This window comes from Camellia sinensis, chromosome 4 (genome assembly GCF_055761805.1).
Source record: "Camellia sinensis isolate YWXY chromosome 4, ASM5576180v1, whole genome shotgun sequence".
Taxonomy (NCBI): Eukaryota; Viridiplantae; Streptophyta; class Magnoliopsida; order Ericales; family Theaceae; genus Camellia; species Camellia sinensis.
The window spans coordinates 13,607,501-13,627,605 of record NC_138964.1 but is presented as its reverse complement, the minus strand read 5'-3'; the positions used below and the strand labels follow the sequence as shown (position 1 = coordinate 13,627,605).

Here is a 20,105-nt window from a genome sequence, read left to right as displayed (position 1 = left end):
ATGCTTGACATTAATTAGGATGTTAATTTGTTAGTAGAGTTAGATTACTAGAGCAGTCGCTCTATTGACTTGAGCATGAGACCTGACTTTAACATGTAAGTGCACTCTCATGCCCACTTGAACTACAAACTGGGACTGAATAGTGAATGGTCTTTAATGGTTTCAAACTCTTCCCTTTACTAAAAAAAACCATTTTATTCTCTTTTCACTTCTTATTTATTTGTTGACTGAACATATCTTTATTGGTCCTCAGTCATCACAAGTAATTCCAACCTTCGGGTCACTTTCTTTGATTTATCCCAAAAATAATAATAAAATAAATAATAATAATAACAAGAGGCAAAAAAAGGGTTGAAATAACAATATAAAGAAGAAAAAAAAATCTAATTTTATTTTCCCTCAATTAATCAACACACAACCTTCACTTGGTCGCTGCATACAACATGGTATACTGCACTAGGTCTGTCCTAGGTCTGCCTATATACAACCTTCTTTTTTTCCTTTTTCTTTTTTCTTTTTATGTTTCTTCTTCTTACTAACATTTATTTCTCACAACATCCTTTCACTGGGAATCTCAATAGAGAATGTATATTTACTTTCAATTGACAATGAAGATTAAGGCCTTGTTTGGGATAAATTAAAAAAGTCAAAAAGTTACTAAAAAGGCTAAAAAATCTATAATATTCAAGGATAGCTTGTGGGGGAAGCTACTAAGGCAAAATTATTATTTTGTCCTTTGAATTCAACTATCAAAAAGTCAAAAAGTAAAGATAAAATTACCATTTTGATTTTACTACAATATTTTATTACACATCTTTTCGTAAAAAGTCAAAAAATTATCTCAAATATACATATTTTTTTCTCTACTTTTTTAACCAAAAGTCAAAAAGTATACTTATATAGCACATCCCAAACAATTACTAAGGTTATTACCCTCTTACTCTGATAGAGTTGTACACATCAAGGTATTTTCCAGCTGTGTTATTCCAGCTATTATCAATTTCCATAATCTTCTGTGAGACATCATTCCATTCATTTGGTTCTGCGTATCAAAAACAACAATAAATGAGAATTAAAAGAAAAGTGGCCGCAGTGATTCTATACTCATGCTTGCTTCCATGTAAAATGACTTTGACCATGTAGAGAAGAAAGAAACATCTCAAACTGTTTGAATTTAGTGGCAATGATGTAAATGATAGTGAAGCAAAATTATGGAATTTCTTGAAATTTTAATAAACACAAGATGGGAAATGCAAGGTATGAAAACTCTGCTGTACTTACTCTCTCGATAGCGAGAAAATGCACGGTCTAGAGCTCCATTCAGGGATCCTTCATCGATTCCTTCAAAGACAAACCTTCAAGAAATAATACACTGCATCAGTTAAAAGCTTGAGCCTACGAAAACCAAATATTTAGGTGTAGCGCTTTCCTCAATCTAAAACTAATGTTTACATTTCAACAGGCATTAACTAGATCACATCACTTTAATTGAACCGTGTGGACAATTCAGGCTCTTAATTTAATCAATCTATTAACACCATTCGGTTTTCAAATGCTCTACTGATCCTCATCATTTAATGCCCATGTACCACAACCTTCTTTTTTTTCTTTTTCTTTTTTTTCCTTTTTTAACTGTAGTACTAGAAAGCCAAGAAGTCATTTATAGAAGTTCAGTACTTCACTTGTGCATAAGGTACAAAATTGCAAGCAAATGTAACTTTTTTTTAGTAAGCCAAGTTGAACCAAATCTAACAATGCTGCTAAATGAAACCTCATGAAAATTTTAAACGTTGACTTGACATGTGTACTTCAAGGTTCATTTATATACTTGATGATAAAGTATCATTTGTCCTATTATTTTTTACTTAAAGTTGTGCTTAGGCCAAAGGTAAACATGGTCAAAGACCTAGAGTGTTACATCAAGCTTCATGATGCACTAGGAATCAACTCAAGCTTTTGAAAGGAAGTTCAAGTTAAAGTGCACATGAGGTTACAGCAAAACCAATGTAGGACCGTTTGGATATAGAAATTTTACAAGCCTAGCAACAGAGTTCCTGGAAAACTTGTAAAACTGTAGCATAAATGTAGCATAATTTCCAAGAGGAACATGAGGACCAAGACAGGTTAAAATCTTTCCCAAACGCAATCGAGGGTCTAATCTATTGTTTATGTTCAAGCATACATATCTTCACTAAATTGGCCCAACAAAGACTTATAGATGCAATGGTAAGGAAGAATGATATGATCATCGTAAATAGAAATTTTAAGGAAAGTGAAAGACCTAAAATGACATGGGAGGTGGTGATAAAAAAAAAATGTGTGCATTTATTTAATTTAACTGGGCATAAAACTTTGATAGGGTGGAATGACAACTTGGTATGTTTTGGTTTAGTTTGGTTAGTTTGGGAACTCGTGTCAATAGCAGATGTTATGTCTCATTGATTAAGATATACACCACAAACAACAGGATAAATGACAGTAAGAAAATTCACTCATACCTTGTCTTAAATTGACAAGAATTCCAAGTGTCTGCCATTCATTTTTGTGAAAGTCTCCTACTGTACAAATTGTTGTATCGCATGAACTCTTCTAAATGCATATCCATTTTGGACACTCACCTCAATATGGGCATAGGATATGCATGTGATATATCTAGTTCGATAGGCAGCCGTCGAGGAACTCCCTTGTTAAATTACCTTTGCAACATGGTTGCTTCAAAATTGAGTGAAGTGTTCATACTTAATGCTCTATGTTACATAAGAAAATCCCCCTACCTTATAAGTAAAAGATCATTAAGAAATATGAATATTAGCCATGTCTGGTATTCCTTGGACCTTGTGAACTCAACGCTTCAACACATGCCCCCAGTAGACACACACACACGTACTTGAGAGCGTGTACATAGACAACTTGCTACACTAAAATTCTCGTATAGATACATACAAAGGCACAGATATGCACAAATGTTATTAAATGCCAAATTTAAGTTTTAGAAAATTTCCAAAGGTTAGGTATGTACCCAATCTTTTCCCTCCCAAACACACATTAATGTGTACTAACTGGGCAGCGTTGTTTTTTTTTTCCAAGTATATAATATAATAATATTTAATACACACATAATAAATTGCCATTGGAAAGCCATAAAAGAAAAATGAACTGTAACTATGAGAAACAGCATGGTCAACTATGATTTATTTGTTACTAAAGTTCTAGAGTGTGATAAAATAAAATGGTTGCAGCCAACATAAGTAATGTGGATTAGTTTTGTTTAGTTTCAGTAGTAACTAAAAATTTGATAACAAGAAAAACAAGTTACCCATTAGCCATCTCAGCATGTAACTCATCATCCATATCAAACACTGTATCAGCAAGACCACCAGTCTTCCTAACTATTGGGACCTGAAATAATCAGAATTCAGAAGTATGCCTTGCCTCAGTGCTTTTCTGTTAACCAATGGTCTTGAGTCTGTTGGGCATGGGCATATGAATATTCTCTAAACAAAAAAAATAAATAAACAAATGATGCAACTAGTCTTTTTGATTGTTATAGATGTACAATTCTTTTGCCATATGATTTTTATTTTTGATAAGTGGGCATATGATGAAAATTAAATCCTTTAATCCAACCTTCCTTTAGATGCCATGTCAGGAGTATTAACACTGCACCTATAATGGCTTTGGCAAAATGTACACAAATAGGTATTACATGGATGCATAACTGGACACTTATGATATTACTTGGCAGGATAAACCAATCATATACTTGCAGCTCCAAAATGTCGAATTTTCTTTTTCTATAACTTCTTGAACCATGAAGGTCAAAATTATTTCTTCAAATATTACAAGAATAAAAACACACACAAAAATAAAAATAAAAATAAAAATAAAAATAAAAAATGCAGTGATGACTGAGCAGTGAAGTCAACAGTCATCACTCATTACCCAGACAAGAGAAGAGGAGTGAGTTTACAAGATAGTATATACCGCTCCGTAACGCATTCCAATCATCTGAGCAAGTCCACATGGCTCATATATGGAAGGAACTAATACCATGTCTGCTGCAGCATAAAGCATATGTGACAGCTCCTCACTGCATAGTGGATTCGATATCAAAGCATAGACAACACGAGGAAAACTCAATCAATAACCAGCATAGTTGACAACATATTATTCAGGATATAAAAGCTCACTTTAGGCTTAAAAATAAATATTCAAGTAGAGTTCTAAAATTTTAAAACAGAGAAAGTAACAACAAAAAATTAACAGATTTGAGTAAATAGCTCTTTGGTGTTCCAAGATGATTTACCTGTACATCAGAAGAATTCGGATGCCGGGTCCTTGGTTATGCTACAGATTGTACAATAATTGATTTGTAATCAGTTTATCATGTCAATTGCATAAAGAAGCAGAAGACAAGAAAAATGATTTAGGCAATGCAGTTCACAACAAGAGTTCCATATTGTGTAGTAAAAAGATATTCACACTCCCTTTTTTTGTCTTTTAGCCTCTCACAAGGATAGTGTGAGAGGCTGAAAGTGAAGTGTGAACATTATTTGTCTTTGGAAATCATGCAGCATCTTAAAATTGATTTTAACTTTATTTGGGATTTATTCTTGCGGAAGCATATTGCAACTCTTTATGTTCGTTCAAATGATCAGTTGGGTGATATTCTCACCAAACCATTAGCTTGCTCATTGTTTCAATGTCTTCCAAGCTAGGCTGTTTGATATGCTTTAGCTTCGCATAGTAGAGTGTTAAGTTATTTTGCTTATGTAACAATGAGGGTACTATTGTCATCTTCTACTGTTATTAATATAAATATGTACTAAGATGGAGAGTTTTTTGCCCACCCAAAACCTGTTCATCTAATTGTCTTCCCTTTTCTTCTCCTCTGTTTTTTCTATATTCTTCTCTTCTAACCCTAACCATAGTTTCTGTGATTTACACTTCAACTCTGTTAAATTTAATGCATAAAGAGAAATAGAGAATTGTATAGATATTGATTGTATTATTGATTGATGTATGCTATATATTACAAATGGTGAGGGGCTTCTTATATAGGAGATGTAGTGGAGTAGGTGGTAGTAGGTGGTAGTGGTAGGTGTGTAGTAGGTGGTAGTAGGTGGTGGTAGGTGGAGTAGGTGATGGTAGGTTTTAACAGCCCCCGCAAACTCAAGGGGGATAGGAACTAACCAACTTGATTTTGGAGAGAGTAACAAAACAAGAAAATAATCTGAAAAATAAAAAATGGATAGGAGACACTGTATGGTCGTGTCAGACCGTTGTAGAAGACTGTATGGTTATGTCAGACCGATGTAGAAGACACTGGCTCGTGTCGGACCGATGTAGAAGACAGTTTATGGGGTCATGTCGGACCGTTGTAGCAGACAATATTGTGACAGTTGTTGTGACAGTTTACGGAGTCTTGCTGGACCCTTGTAGAAACTAACCGGAATCAATGTCGGGACAGTTTACAGAGTCTTGTCGGACCCAAGAAGGAGCTAACCGGAATCAATGTCGGGACAGTTTACAGAGTCTTGTCGGACCCATGAAGGAGCTAACCGGAATCAATGTCGGAACAGTTTACAGAGTCTTGTCGGACCCTTAAAAAGTCACACCCTCAAAAGGTGTGCCCAATCTTTCAAAAGGAGTGCCATCAAAAGGCGTGCCCAATTCATAAAAAGGCGTGCCATCAAAAGACGTGTCATCAAAAGGCGCGCCCAAGTTGTCGGCGAGCACCGAGAGGCGCATGATGCGCGTGTCTGCCTCTTCATCATGGTCTTTATAAACCGAAACGGAGGCTAAGGTTTGGAAGCATAACAAACCAGTTGAAACCTCTTCGTTCTCTGAGAGCTTGTCGCTAAGAGCTGCAAATCTTGAAACACTCTGTAAACACTCTGTAACCAACCCTTCTCTGAAACACTCAACAACCCATAACATGGCCTCGTCTTCCCGTTCAGCTACCCAGAATATGGCCTCTTCGTCCCGTGGTCTGCTCACTCTCTTTCCCGACCTCAACGAGTCAACAAGAGAGATAACTGGTGCGGTGGCCAGTGAACCTCAACCAAGCGCCTCTGGTTTTGCTCCGTTGAACTTTCCGATGCGGTCGGTGGTGCAAAAAATGGCGGTGCAAACGGATATTGAGGCCAATCAGTATACTTTGAAGTCATGTGTGGAGACCATGACGGCAGTCACAAACTTGTCGCACCGGCTGCAGAGTAGGACAAATGAGGTACAGCAGTTAAACGCCCAACTGGCTCTGCTCCAGCGCATGTATAAGGATGCGCGAGCAGAAATATGTGTACTAAAGGCGGAAAACAAGGAGCTGAAGCGGAAGTCCACCATTATGTTCCGATTCGGAGGTCCGCCAGATGCTGCGGTGGAGGAGCAAAGGGGAGTGAACGGGCTCAGCGGCGTGAGAAACACGGAGGCAGCACCGTCAAGGGCGGCCCAGGACGGAGGTAAGAAGAAGAGACCGGCAGCAGAGTAGAGAAGGGAAAATCCTGCTTATGGATGTGGTTGTTTTGTTTTTGTGTGTTTGTTTGTGTGGTTTTTTTTTTTTTTTTTTTTTTTTTTTTTGTAAAATGGTGATCAGGGCGAAGTCCCGATATGAATAAAATGAGTTTATTGTGCAAATCCGAATGGCTTGAAGGTACAAGACTGAGCAAAAAAATTAGATGGAATGAATAGAAGGGTTAAAAAAAAAAAAAATAAAAGGTTGAGGTTCAAGGAAAAGTTGGGCGGTGGAAAGAAGAAAAAGAAAAAAAATATATATATATATAAGATAAAGAATGTTTGGGCGGTGGAAAATGTGATGATGGTTTTGGGTGGAGAATATTTTACAATGGAAAAGTGTATATAATAATAATAATAAGAAAAGGGAATTGGGTGGCCCGAGGAGGGTTCAATTCTTTTTGGTATAAATAAATAAATAAAAGAAAAAAGAAAAGAAGAATGGTTGTCCTACCAATAATAAAGTAAATGATAAGATGATAGATTATTGTCTAGGTGGGCACAGGATATAGATTATTTAAATGATAAGAAGAATTATTTTATGAGAGAGTGGGAGGAAGATAATGAAAACAATGTGTGGTGGAAAAGGTGGGACACTCAAACAACTGTGTTTTCACCGAAGTTGTTTTTTTTTTTTTTTTTCAGATCGGGCTCTGCGAAAGCTCTTTCTTTACTCGCTGCGACGGCTTGCAACTTCGACTGAACAGACAAAGCCTCAAAACCCTAGCCATGTCGCTGGTAGCGAATGAAGAGTTCCAGCACATTCTGCGAGTGCAGAACACGAACGTGGATGGGAAACAGAAGATCATGTTTGCAATGACATCCATCAAAGGTATCGGCCGTCGTTTCACCAACATCGTCTGCAAGAAAGCCGATGTCGACATGAACAAGAGGGCTGGTGAACTCTCAAATCAAGAAATTGGTAGAGTGGATCACATGGGTTTTGCTTCCTTGTTAGTGTTTTTTTTTTTTTTTGTGCTTCAAACTACACTATTCCCTTCAGGTGAAAATGGCCACAGTTGAGGTTGTGTTAGCTGCATCAGCACTCTCAGAGGAGATCACTAAAGAGGAGCCAACCAAGGCTGAAGAGACAACAACCACAGAAGAGGCAGTGGCTCCACCACCACCAACAGCGGCTGAGCCACCAGCAGAAGAAGAGAAGGTAACAGAAACAGCCGCCGCACCAGAGGAACCAGCTGCTCCAGAACCCGAAGCCCTGGTCGCTGAAGTTGAGGCCAAGGAGGAGAAAGTTGTGGAAGAAGTAGCTGAGGTGGTGGCAGAGTTAAAGAAACTACAGAGTCTGTCAAGGCACCCGAGCCGGTGATTGAAGCTCCTAAAGATGAAGTTGTTGTTGAAAAGGAAGAAGAGAGACAAGAGTTCAGTTATGGAATTTGTGGCAGCGGATGGAATTTGTGTAGAGGTCCGGCGGGCGGCCAAGGCGAGACTGCCGCCCGCCGGTGAAGCAAAATGACTAGGTTGTTAACCTTGCTCTGATACCATGTTAAATTTAATGTATAAAGAGAAATAGAGAATTGTATAGATATTGATTGTATTATTGATTGATGTATGTTATATATTACAAATGGTGAGGGGCTCCTTATATAGGAGATGTAGTGGAGTAGGTGGTAGTAGGTGGTAGTGGTAGGTGTGTAGTAGGTGGTAGTAGGTGGTGGTAGGTGTAGTAGGTGGAGTAGGTGATGATAGGTTTTAACAAACTCAAACACTTGTAATCAACTGACTAAAAAGTAGGCTTGAAAATTGTTCACTTATACCAAAATTTGACAAGGTAGACAGAAGGGATGGTTGAAGACTTGTATTGAGACAAATAGAATAACTCTTTTCCACAGAATTCCGTATGCTAATATAGGTTATCAAACAGGAAAAACCCTCTGCCATTCTCCCTCCCCGCTATACCTTTTTCTCCTCCTTGAGAATAACATCATCAATCTAACATTGCTATTAAGAAAGAAGAAAAACATTTTTCTGATAACTAACATATATCTATTAAATAAGCATCAACAGGATGCCTCCCAAGAAAGAAGAAAAACATTATCCCAGACACGATATCCAATCTTAAAATTATTACCATCTTTGCAAGAGCCTCAAATCCTCTTTCAACCCGATTATCTGAAGCTTTTCCCAGTACAATCATTTGTCCCCCCTGCAACAGACTTCAAAATTAGAGCTGAAGTGCACTGATTGAAACACCAAACAGAGCATGGCGAGATAAATAGTTAGGCAGTCAACAACAGAATAACAACATCAAACTTTCTAGTAACAACCACATAACCAAGACACTTCTATGCCTTTTTTACTGTACCAAAGAAATGTATGTGTTGAACACAACTAACCATGACCTTGTCCTTGTTGCATAGAATACATACAGATTCTCCTTAAGACACCACAACTGAGCAAAACTTGAAAGTATAGTGGTCACTAATTGGTACTGTTAACAATGTGCATACATGCATGAGGTCTCATGTTGGGTTCTGCAAATAACTGTATAGCTTTCTTCTAAAACAAAAGTTAAAGCATTTTCAATAATGTAACTAGAATTATGGAATAATACTCATTATCATGATTTGTAAGAAAATGAGTACTTAGCAGAAGCAGTAGCATATTCAAACTTATCTTGTGTGCACAAATCCGAATCCGTTGAACCAGGACATATTATGTATGCATCGATCAACCTCAAACAATATTCACTCTAGCAGAGGAGTAACACCACACAAGGGGTGTTTCCCACAAATCCACAATGTAAGGATTTTTCACTGTTCAATGATGGTGGATAGATGAAGAGTATGCGTACGAGTACTTTTTGGGGAATTCTTAGAGAGGTCTCCAGATACAACGGAATATATCTGACATACATCCAGTGTATATCAGTAACCCACTATTATCTCCAACATAAGGTTAAGGTTTAGTTTAAAATACAAATATCCATATCACATGGGTCAATGGGTTATGCCACCATGGGCACCTGAATTTGGGTCCAAGACCCTACCCAATGTCTGACATGACTGAAGCAAAGCTAGCTTGACTGACTGGGAGTGTTAACCTTCCAAAACACAACTAATGCGGAATAAAAACATCATTTGTAATCTCCAATAAAGCTACTCAAACCAGGATGGGTTAGCTAATCTTTTATGTAATGTGTATAAACAATGACAAACAAAAATAAAAACCTATTATTCCAAAAAGGACTAGATGAATATTATTATATTATGACAAATTGAGAAATATCAATGCAAATGGATGTCTGATAGCAGGCCTTTTATCTATGATGTCACTTAACAAACAGCTACAGTTAAGAAATTTGTTGCCAAAGCTCACTTCTCAGACCATAGAATTTTACTCGCTCAAAGTGGAGATAATCATCATCATCCAAAACAAATAAACAATGGGAAAGTTTGAAACATGCAATCCCGACTTCATAATGTTGACTGACAAAGTATGGTTGTTATTGCATTATTCTAAAAGTTGAAGATTAAGATGTGTAGCTATTAGGGTTTAAGAAAAGAGAGGAGAGAGAGAGAGAGAGAGAGAGACTGTCGGTAGTAATAGGGTTTGATCAAAATCAAATCAACCCTTCACATCAATCCTTTATTTATAATAAACTCAAGTCTTACATTATGAAACTAATACCCCTCATTATATAAATAACAACACAATTATTTTAATAGTGCCCCTCAAGCTAGAGCATAGATATTGAACATGCCCAGCTTGGCAAGAAGACATTGGAAAGAAGGTCGAGCTAATGGTTTAGTAAGAATATCACCAAGTTGTTCATCGTACCTAACATAGGGAGTCACAAGCTATTTCCGAAGTAATAAATCCCGAATAAAGTGACAATCAACCTCAATATGCTTAGTGCGTTCATAAAACACCGAATTATTAGCAATGAAAATATCAACCTAATTGTCACAACACATGGACATAGGAGTAGGAATAACAAGGCCAAAATCCTGCAGAAGAGAACGAACCCACAACATCTCGGAAGCAGTATGTGTCATAGCATGGTACTCGGCCTCAGCACTAGATCGAGCAACAACATTTTATTTCTTGCTATGCCAAGTCACCAAGTTGTCACCGACAAAGGTGCAGTAGCCAGAAGTAAAACGATGATTGGTACGACTATCAGCTCAATTGGCATCACTAAAGCCAGTGACAAACAAAGAAATAGAAAACCGATATAAGAGACCACGGCCAGGAGCACTCTTCAAGTAATGCTAAATACGACACACAACATCAAAGTGAGGTTGGCGCGGAGCATGTATAAACTGACTAACCACTCGCACAGCATAGGTAATATCCAAACGAGTGACAGTCAAATAAATCAATTTCCCAACCAACCGAAGATACTGACCAACATCAGACACTAACTCACCATGCTCACCATCAAGTTTGATAGATGAGTCCATCGGAGTATCAATGGGTCGAGCACCCAAGAAGCTAGTCTTAAAGAGAAGATCAAGCACATACTTTCGTTGAGACATGAAGAGACCACAAGAAGAACGAGCAACTTCAATCCCAAGAAAATATCGAAGATGCCCCGAGTCCTTCGTATGAAATTGGTGGCTTAAATATTGTTTCAAATCAGCAATCCCAGTAGAATCGCTGCCAGAAATAATGTCATCCACATAAACAATTAAGATGAAAACCCCAATAGAAGAGTGGCAAACAAAAACAGAATGATCAGAGGTAGATCTTTGAAAACCATAGGCCAGCACAACACGACTGAATCAGTCAAACTAAGCACGAGGAGATTGCTCCAATCCATACAAAGCTTTCCGTAACCGACAAACAAGATGCTCAGAACCAGGCACAACATAACCAGGAGACTAGTCTATATATATCTCCTCTTGCAATCACCATGGAGAAAGACATTTTTTATGTCAAGCTGATATAAGAACCAAGAGGAACTAACAGCAATAGAAAAAAGGATCCGAACTGAATTAAGACGAGCCACAAGGGTGAAGGTCTCAAGATATCAATGCCATAAGTTTGGGTGTAGCTTTTTGCAACCAAACGGGCCTTAAGACATTCAACTGAACCATCAAGGAGACACTTGACAATATAAATCCAATGACACCCAACAGTAGGCTCCCCAGAAGGAAGAGTAGTGAGCTCCCATGTTTGATTCTGGTGGAGAGCACTCATCTCCTCATCCATAGCATGTTTCCAACCGGAGCTAGACAAGGCCTGTCCATAAGAAGTGGGAATAGACAAAGAAGACAAACTACAAGCAAAAGACAGGAAAGAAAGAGAAACACAAGAATATGAAACAAACTCAGAAATAGGATGTTGAGTTCAAGTACGTTTACCTTTACGCAAAGCAATTGGCAAATCAGCAGAGGACGGAAGAGAAGAGGGAACAGGAACCTCAAACACAGAAGATGTACCAGCTGGGCCATAATCAACAACAAGAGAAGTGTTAGATCTCTGATAGACCTGAAATGGGAAGATAAAGAAGATGGCAAATCTAGTAACAGAGAAGAAAGTGTAGGAGTGGTAGTAGAAGAGGACACATCAAGCATAGAGAGAATAGGCGTAGGAGTGGAAAAAGGAAAGGAAGGCTCCTCCTCACGACAAGAGATAAGATCAGGAGACGGATGTTAGCCTTGGGAAGAGAAGAACGAGGTGAACTCAAAAAAAGTGACATCAGCACTGACCAAGTACCGACCGAACTCAGGATGATAACAACGATAACTCTTTTGTGTATGAGAATAACCTAAAAAGACACAATTGCAAGCACGGGGTGACAACTTATCCTAACTAGGTTCACAAACATGAGCAAAGGAGACACAACCAAAAACCCGAGAAGTAAGGAGAACGGGAAGAATATAACAATGAAAACGGAGACTGATTATGCAACACAACCAAGGGCATATGGTTAATAAAGAAACATGCTGTGAGGACAACATCACCGCAGAAGTGTTTAGGCCCCTGCATGTTAAATAACAAGGTTCAAGCAACATCTAAAACATGACGGTGTTTCCATTCAGCAACCCCATTTTGCCGAGAAGTGTGAGTACAAGTAGTCTGATGAACAATAACCCGATCAACACAAAAGGAATTAACAACAGACTAAGTCTATTCTAAGGCATTATCAGAATGAAACACTTTAATATGCTTACCAAACCGAGTATAAATTTCATTATAAAACTTATTTAATATATGAGGTAACTCAGATCGTTGTTTCATTAAAAACAACCAAGTCATCCGAGAGAAATCAGTAACCTGATGTACATGATCAGGCTTGCCATACTTTTGCCAACAGCAAGGCTCAGTATGACCAGTGGAACCACAATAATCACACTTCCGGTCACCACGAGAAGTAGAACCACAACCACCACGAGAACCACTATAGGAGCCACGATAAGAACCACCACCACGGGAACTATGACCACAATAACTAGGTTAGGAGCCACATGAACCAAAGTTGCCACAAGAACCACTGGGAGTGGTACCACTACCAGAAACCAAAGTAGAGGAAGCGCCAATAGAAGAACTGGAGCTGGAGATAACAGAACTATAGCCTAATGAAGAACATAATAAGCAGGAATATGCATTGATGGCTGAAAGTAAAGTCTCACTGGCTAAAATCTGATCCTTACAGCCATGCAAATTAGAATCTAAACCACTAAGAAAGGAAGCATTCATAAACTCCTCCTAATATTGCTTTTGTTGGGCCAAGTTCTCTGTGAACGGGCAATGCTGCAACAACTGATCCCACAAATGCTTAACACTACTATAATACTCAGAGAATGGGCGACCAGACTGTTTAGTAGCAAAAATATGCTCATATAGAGTATCAACGAGAGACACATTACTCTGATTTGAAAAGGAATGAGCAAAAGAGTCACAAATCTGCTTAGACGTCTCACAAAACTCAGCAGTGGTAGCAACATTGGATTCCAGGTTATGCCAAAACCAACCCATAACACTAGAATCCTCACTACACCAATCATCATAGGTGGTATCCTTGTCAGAGGGAGGAAGCTCAGTAAGGAAACGGAATTTTTTCTTTCCACGCAAAAACACCTTAACAGCATGAGCCCGAGCAAGATAATTCAAACCATTGAGTTTTTTGGTGGTAATCGACTTAGGCAAGTCGTCATCTTTAACCAAAGGAGAGTGAGAGGCCTCAGTCTTAACTGCCAATGATGTGTCTTCAGCAATCAAACCCAAATAGTAAATAAATAACCAGAATGGATAACCAAAGCAAGTAACAAAACTACCCAACAAACAACTATGCAAAATACCCAACCAAGGTAGGTACAATATCAGAAACTGAGCCAGCAACAGAGGAAATAAAATCAGATAGCAAACAGACATAGCAACAGATAGCAAAACAGGCCCAAAAAACCGAAAAAACTGGATGAAATCACCACCCAATGCACCAAGACAGCAAAGAAACACCAAAGGAGGCCTAAGAAGGCTCAGTCAGCACCTATAGGTTAGGTTTCAACAACCAAAAACAGCCCCACAAGTGCTGGAGTGGCAGATCAAAAAATAGGCCAATATATTACCAAAAAATATTCAAAAATCATAACTCACATCAGATGCCTTCCATTAATTTTGCAAAAATAACCATAATTACCAGAAGAAAATTTTGAACCAAACCAGAGATTTCCCAAAGCACGACGTCTGTACGGACCTGACGTTACGCTGACATCATCGTACAGATGATGACATCAGCACGCCATCTTCCTCTTGAAAAGATCTCCAGAGTTTGTAGAAGGATTGTTTGAGTAGAATCTTATGCTCTGATACCAAGTTGAAGATTAAGATGTATAGATATTAGGGTTTAAAAAGAGAGAGAGAGAGAGAGAGAGAGAGAGAGAGACTATCGGTAGTAATAGGGTCTGATCAAAATTAAATCAACCTCCACATCAATCCTTTATTTATAATAAACTCATGTCTCACATTATGACACTAATACCCCTCATTATATAAATAATAACACAACTATTCTAACACTAAAAAGAATCACATATTCTAAAGCGCTTTCTATTTGATTTCTAGAGAAAAGGCACAAGCTTAGCAGTTGAAGCAGTTCAGTTAAGGTTTCAAGTCTAGGGTGCCTTAAAAGTTAGAACTCTAATCAATTTGGTGCAACATTATTTTAATTTCTAGTTTTGAGTACTTTAATATCAATAATAATCAAATAAATAAATATAATTCTTAGAAATGATACAACGTGTCACATATATTTGTCGCATCATGCACAGCCAGAGAGAGAGACTGCAAAATAAATAGACAGCAGACTCACAAGTTCTTCAATGTGCTTAATTGCATGAGTAATCAAATGAAGACCCTTTTGAGCAACCAATCGAGTTATGCAGACAACCAGGGGCACCTTGGCTGTAATTTTAGACCCAGTATTACCCGCTATAATTTCTTCTGAAGTCAATCCAAGTCCCCTTTGGACAAAGTGTTTGCATATCTTCTTCCCCTCAATTCTTTGAGCTGCAATAAGAAAATCACAATTACATAAAGGACAAATTGAACTCTAGTACATCGTTTAGAGACTAGAAGTTCAAAACAGACAAGCATAATAAGATCAAAAGATAACTCCCTCTGCATTACAGTAACAATTACATAAAGAGTGAGAACAATCTTAGTTCAGATTTAGACAGGTAGATGAGTTACAAAGATCCATAAAGTTACAATGTGAGTTAGAACATGTAAAAAGCATCTAACCCTTGTCCTACATAGTCGTAATCTAAAAAAACAGGAGAGTAAAAATATGCTAATTTTGTAAGTTTAGAGAAGAAAAAGAGTTCGGGAATGAGTGAGACCCCATCCCCTTTTGTATTGATAATAATACGTAATTGCAAGAGTGCCATAAGGCATAAAGTATGGGCCAACCCATTAATCAAGGGGAAAGACAAAAAAAAAAAAGGAATAAAAATATGAATATAATTTCCTATTCTAGCACTCCCTCTCAAGCTGGTGCGAAAATATATCTCATGCCCAGCTTGTTGAGAATGTTATGAAATGGTTTGTTCCCTATTCTTTTGGTGAGAACATCTGATAATTGGTCCCCAGTCTTCACAAATGGAGTACATATAGTGCCACTAGTAAGTTTTTCCTTGATAAAATGCCTATCAATCTCTACATGCTTGGTTCTATCATGTTGAACGGGATTATGAGTTATGTTGATTGCTGCCTAGTTGTCACAATACAGTCTCATGGAGTCGGTCTGATGGATCCCCAAGTCTCCCAACAATAGTTTAATCCATAGCAACTCACAAACACCCTAAGCCATAGCCCTGAATTCTGCCTCAGCACTAGATCTAACAACCACATTCTATTTCTTACTTCAGCATGTGACTAGGTTGCCACCAACAAATGTACAGTATTCGGAAGTTGATTGTCTATCAATAACTAATCCAGCCCAACCTGCATCAGTAAATGCCTCCACACCGAGATGGCCATGTTTTGAAAAATAGAGACCCTTTCCAGGGGAAGAATTCAGGTATCTCAGGATTCTCATAACTACCTCTAAGTGGGAAATTCCACGAGCATGCATAAATTGGCTAACCATACTCACTGCAATGGCCATGTCTGGATGTGAGTGGGATAAGTATATGAGTTTGCCCACTAGTCTCTGGTATCTCCCCCTGTCTACTGGCTCTCCCTCTTGATCCTCACTTAGTTTCTGGTCTGGTTCTAGAGGTGTATCATGTCTACCTCCAAACATTCCAGTTTCCTTTAGCAAGTCAAGTACATACTTTCTCTGAAATATGAAGATGCCATCATTGGTCCTAGCTACTTCAATGCCCAAGAAATACTTCAAACTATCCAAGTCTTTGATTTCAAATTCCTTGGCTAAGTATAGGTCCTGAAAAAGACAATGATCAGGAAAAAAACGTTACGCTACAATTTAAGACATGAGTAATACAATTCAAAGATAAAAGATTAATACTAAAATTGGAAACATGGAGAACAGAGGACAAAGGAAGGGAAGAGGTGGCATGAATTAAACATTTCCTTGACACAGACGAAATAGTATTATCAACAATATGCACTTTTTCCTAACCTAAGGAGGGGTTATACTCTAAAAATAAATTAGAGGAGCCAAACATATGGTCAGAAGCACCAGAATCAATAATCCATGGTGCAGTCGTATAAGATAGCAATGCACATGAGGAGAAAGCCAAGTTACCTGAATTGGAAAAAGAAGAAGATTGTGTACCTGTAGCAGACGTAGAGGCGCGACGGTCTAGCAAGTGGCGAAGAGCAATCTCAAAATCAGAGGCAGATAACCCCAAAACATCAGTAACCGGTGAGACAACAAGAGATGAAGGTGATGGCTCAACCGTGTCGGAAAGAGTGCATTAGCCCCTCGGCCTCTCGACTGACCAGACCGACCCCTCGAGTACTAGGGGGATCTCCTTGGCCACCAAAAAGGGTCGCATGTAGCTTCCAACAAGTTTCTCTGGTGTAGCAAGATCTATGGCAGTAGTCACAATAAAGCTGATCCTTTTTAGAGGAGGAATGAAAACCATAAGGCACACCATCTCGAGGGGGTGTAGAAACTAAGGTAGAGCGATCAGTAGTGACAGTAGAAAGCATAGCAGAGCGGCAACTTTCCTCATTTTGCACAAAAGCAAAAGCTTCCTGGAAAAAGGAAAGCACATCCATGTCAAGTACTCTGCTCCGAACAGAATCATACTCTACATTCAAGCCTTCCAAAAACTTGAAGACACTCTTTCTCCACAAATTTCCAGTAACGAGCAGAATCGGTAGGACATGCAGGCTTGTAGTCCTTAAGGTGATCAAGTCACTTCCACCCATTGCTAAGGAAGGTAAAATACTGGAGGATAGTCATCTCACCTTGCACCGACTTCTCAATGGAGCGACGTAACTAAAAAGCCTATGAGAAGTTTCCCTTCCAGGAATAAGTAGTAGCTACGGCTTCCCAAGTATCCTGGGCAGTATCCATAAACAAGTGGCCCTCGCCAATCTCCGAAACCATAGAATGGATCAACCAACCCATAATCAGAGAATTGGTGATCTCCCACTAGTCATAACGAGGGTCTGTGATACTGGGTGCCTAGACCCTCTCATCCACATATCCCATCTTCCCACTGCTCTTCAAAAAAATAATCAGACTCTGCGACCACACGAGGAAATTCTGACCATTAAATAGAGATGTGATTTTAAGGCCAGGGTTGAGGTTATCAGTCATAGAAGAAGGGATAACCGAGCTCTCGTCCTGAGATGGCTGAGAGGTAGTAGATTCACTAGTCAAATCTGCCATGAAGACTCTACTAACTATTCCTCAATCACAAGGCCAATCACAATCCCAAAAGATGAGAATGGAAGAACAAGTACAAGAACTAGAAAAACATAAAGACTTTAAGAATCCAGTTTTTTTTTTTTTTTAAAAAAAAAAAGAGAATTAAAGGGTGTTTAATAACCAACCAATACAGACAAAGGCAAAACCAAAGGCAGAAGTCAAACCAAGGCTCAGAGGTGCCAACAAGAGTCATGCATACCAGAGACTTTGTCGACAAGGGCCACAAAGGCCAAAGGGACTGCCGATAGGCCCCTAAACAGTCAGAGGGACTGCCGACAGGCCCTTAGGGTCTCAGAGAAGCTGCCGACTGAGCCTAATAGGCTGTTGGGGAGCCTGGATGGGAAGCCGAAGACCTAGGAAAGGTGTCGTAGGCTATGGGTTACCTGGGTAGACTACCGACTAGTCTGTTGGACTGTGGGTGGGCTTCTGGCAGAAGAGAAGAAGGGCAATGGAGGGATGGGCTAGAGTTTTGGCTCTGATACCATGTAAGTTTAGAGAAGAGAAAGAGTTAGGGAATGAATAAGACTTCATCCTCTTTTATATTGATAATAATACGTAATTACAGGAGTGCCATAAGGCATAAAGTATCGGCTAGCCCATTACATCGATCAAGGGAAAGACAAAAAATAAGAATAAAAATATGAATATAATTTACTATTCTAACAAATTTATTTGCTGCCCCTGCAGTTTTAGCAACTCTCGTATTGCCTTTTCGAGCAATCTCATCCTAAACTAAGTATATGCAGGATGAGAGATTAAAATAGATTAAAAAAAATCAATTTAATTTTCCAACATGGAAAGATATATTAGTATTCTACGAAGACTGAAACCAAATTCGTTACCATTGAATTTAGAAGGCAAGAAAACATCTGTGGCAGGGTTCCATATCGCAGTATCTATTCCATTTAAAATACCATAGTACCTACCAGAGTTCATTATATGACATTGTTAGGCATGTATAGAACAATTAGAATAGAATAACTCAAAATTCTATATATGCAATCGCAAAGTCACATACAAAGGAATCAAGGAATATGGGTTGAATACAAGAAGAAAAAAAAAACATAGCCCAAGAAGAGAAAGATATGCAAAGAGCAGTTCTTCAATCGTCTGATTTGATACCAAATTTTCATGTTCTAGGTCATGCAATTTCATATGTACATATATAGCTAAAAATAGAAAGAGCAGAAACAGTTTAGTTTATCATACATGTAGGATGCCAGATAGCCTAATTGGTAAAGTTTTTGATAGTTGTAGACATTGATTTACATCCCACCTTCATTTGACCGCGAGGTAGCCAACTAATGCCTAGGACACCAAAAAAATTTAAAAAGTAAAAAAGTACACGTAGCAAAAATCTCTCATGAATAAACATGGCTACAATATGTCTAGTTTATGACATCATGTGAGATTTCTGAAACAGAAAACACCAATTGCCGTGGCCCATAATTGTGTGACAATATGCTGATCTGTGTGTTCAACAAGAATATTCATTATTTGGAGGAATCAAAAACCCATATGTAAGAATATGGAAACATCAGTTTCTTGACACAGTAACAATTATCATAATAGCAGTGCCCCTGTTATGTAGGTTCAAAACACCACCACAAATATCAATAAACATCAGAGGATTGGGGCATAAAGATGTTTTGCATTCTTCTATTTAAGTTCAGTGTGCAGGCCAGCAGCTATATCACTTAAAAGAAAAACAAAAGGCTAAAGTTTTACTTAAGATAAGTGCTACTAATATTTTCAGGACAGCCTTCACTGAAATGCAACTTGGGGAATGTATGGCAGGAACAAAATTTGAACCTTCAAACAAATTCCACATTTGACTCGAGAGTAGTGTCAGATAGGACAAGTCAACTCCTCAAAATTCGACAGTAACAAGTAGTGTCAGACAGTAACAAATATCAATAAACATCAGATGATTGGGGCATAAAGATGTTTTGCATTCTTCTATTTAAGTTCAGTGTGCAGGCCAGCAGCTATATCACTTAAAAGAAAAACAAAAAGCTAAAGTTTTACTTAAGATAAGTGCTACTAATATTTTCAGGACAGCCTTCACTGAAATGCAACTTGGGGAATGTATGGCAGGAACAAAGTTTGAACCTTCAAACAAATTCCACATTTGACTCGAGAGTAGTGTCAGATAGGACAAGTCAACTCCTCAAAATTCGACCACGAATGTTATGTAGAATGTTTCCTTGAGTGTCAATACATTGTAATTCAATTCTTGAAGAAAGTTTAAGTTCAGAATATAGCTTTAATTGTGTCCTGA

General features: G+C 38.3%; 1 protein-coding gene and 1 long non-coding RNA gene across 2 annotated transcripts in view; one reads left to right on the top strand and one right to left on the bottom strand.

Moving 5' to 3' along the window:
- Nucleotides 1-765: 765 nt before the first annotated feature.
- The window catches only part of LOC114312627 (uncharacterized), a 50,916-nt gene continuing 31,576 nt past the window's right edge, over nucleotides 766-20,105 (bottom strand). The window contains exons 8-15 of the mRNA XM_028258896.2: nucleotides 18,667-18,746; nucleotides 14,789-14,985; nucleotides 8,600-8,674; nucleotides 4,307-4,347; nucleotides 3,985-4,090; nucleotides 3,317-3,399; nucleotides 1,282-1,355; nucleotides 766-1,042 (exon numbers count right to left, since the gene is read on the bottom strand). Coding sequence (XP_028114697.2) covers nucleotides 930-1,042; nucleotides 1,282-1,355; nucleotides 3,317-3,399; nucleotides 3,985-4,090; nucleotides 4,307-4,347; nucleotides 8,600-8,674; nucleotides 14,789-14,985; nucleotides 18,667-18,746 — 769 coding nt within the window. The 3' untranslated portion in view covers nucleotides 766-929. The remainder of the gene's footprint in view (nucleotides 1,043-1,281; nucleotides 1,356-3,316; nucleotides 3,400-3,984; nucleotides 4,091-4,306; nucleotides 4,348-8,599; nucleotides 8,675-14,788; nucleotides 14,986-18,666; nucleotides 18,747-20,105) is intronic.
- LOC145824492 (uncharacterized) lies at nucleotides 6,715-8,322 on the top strand. Its single transcript, XR_014366037.1, has 2 exons — nucleotides 6,715-7,435; nucleotides 7,517-8,322. It is a non-coding gene; the product is annotated as an uncharacterized LOC145824492 (long non-coding RNA).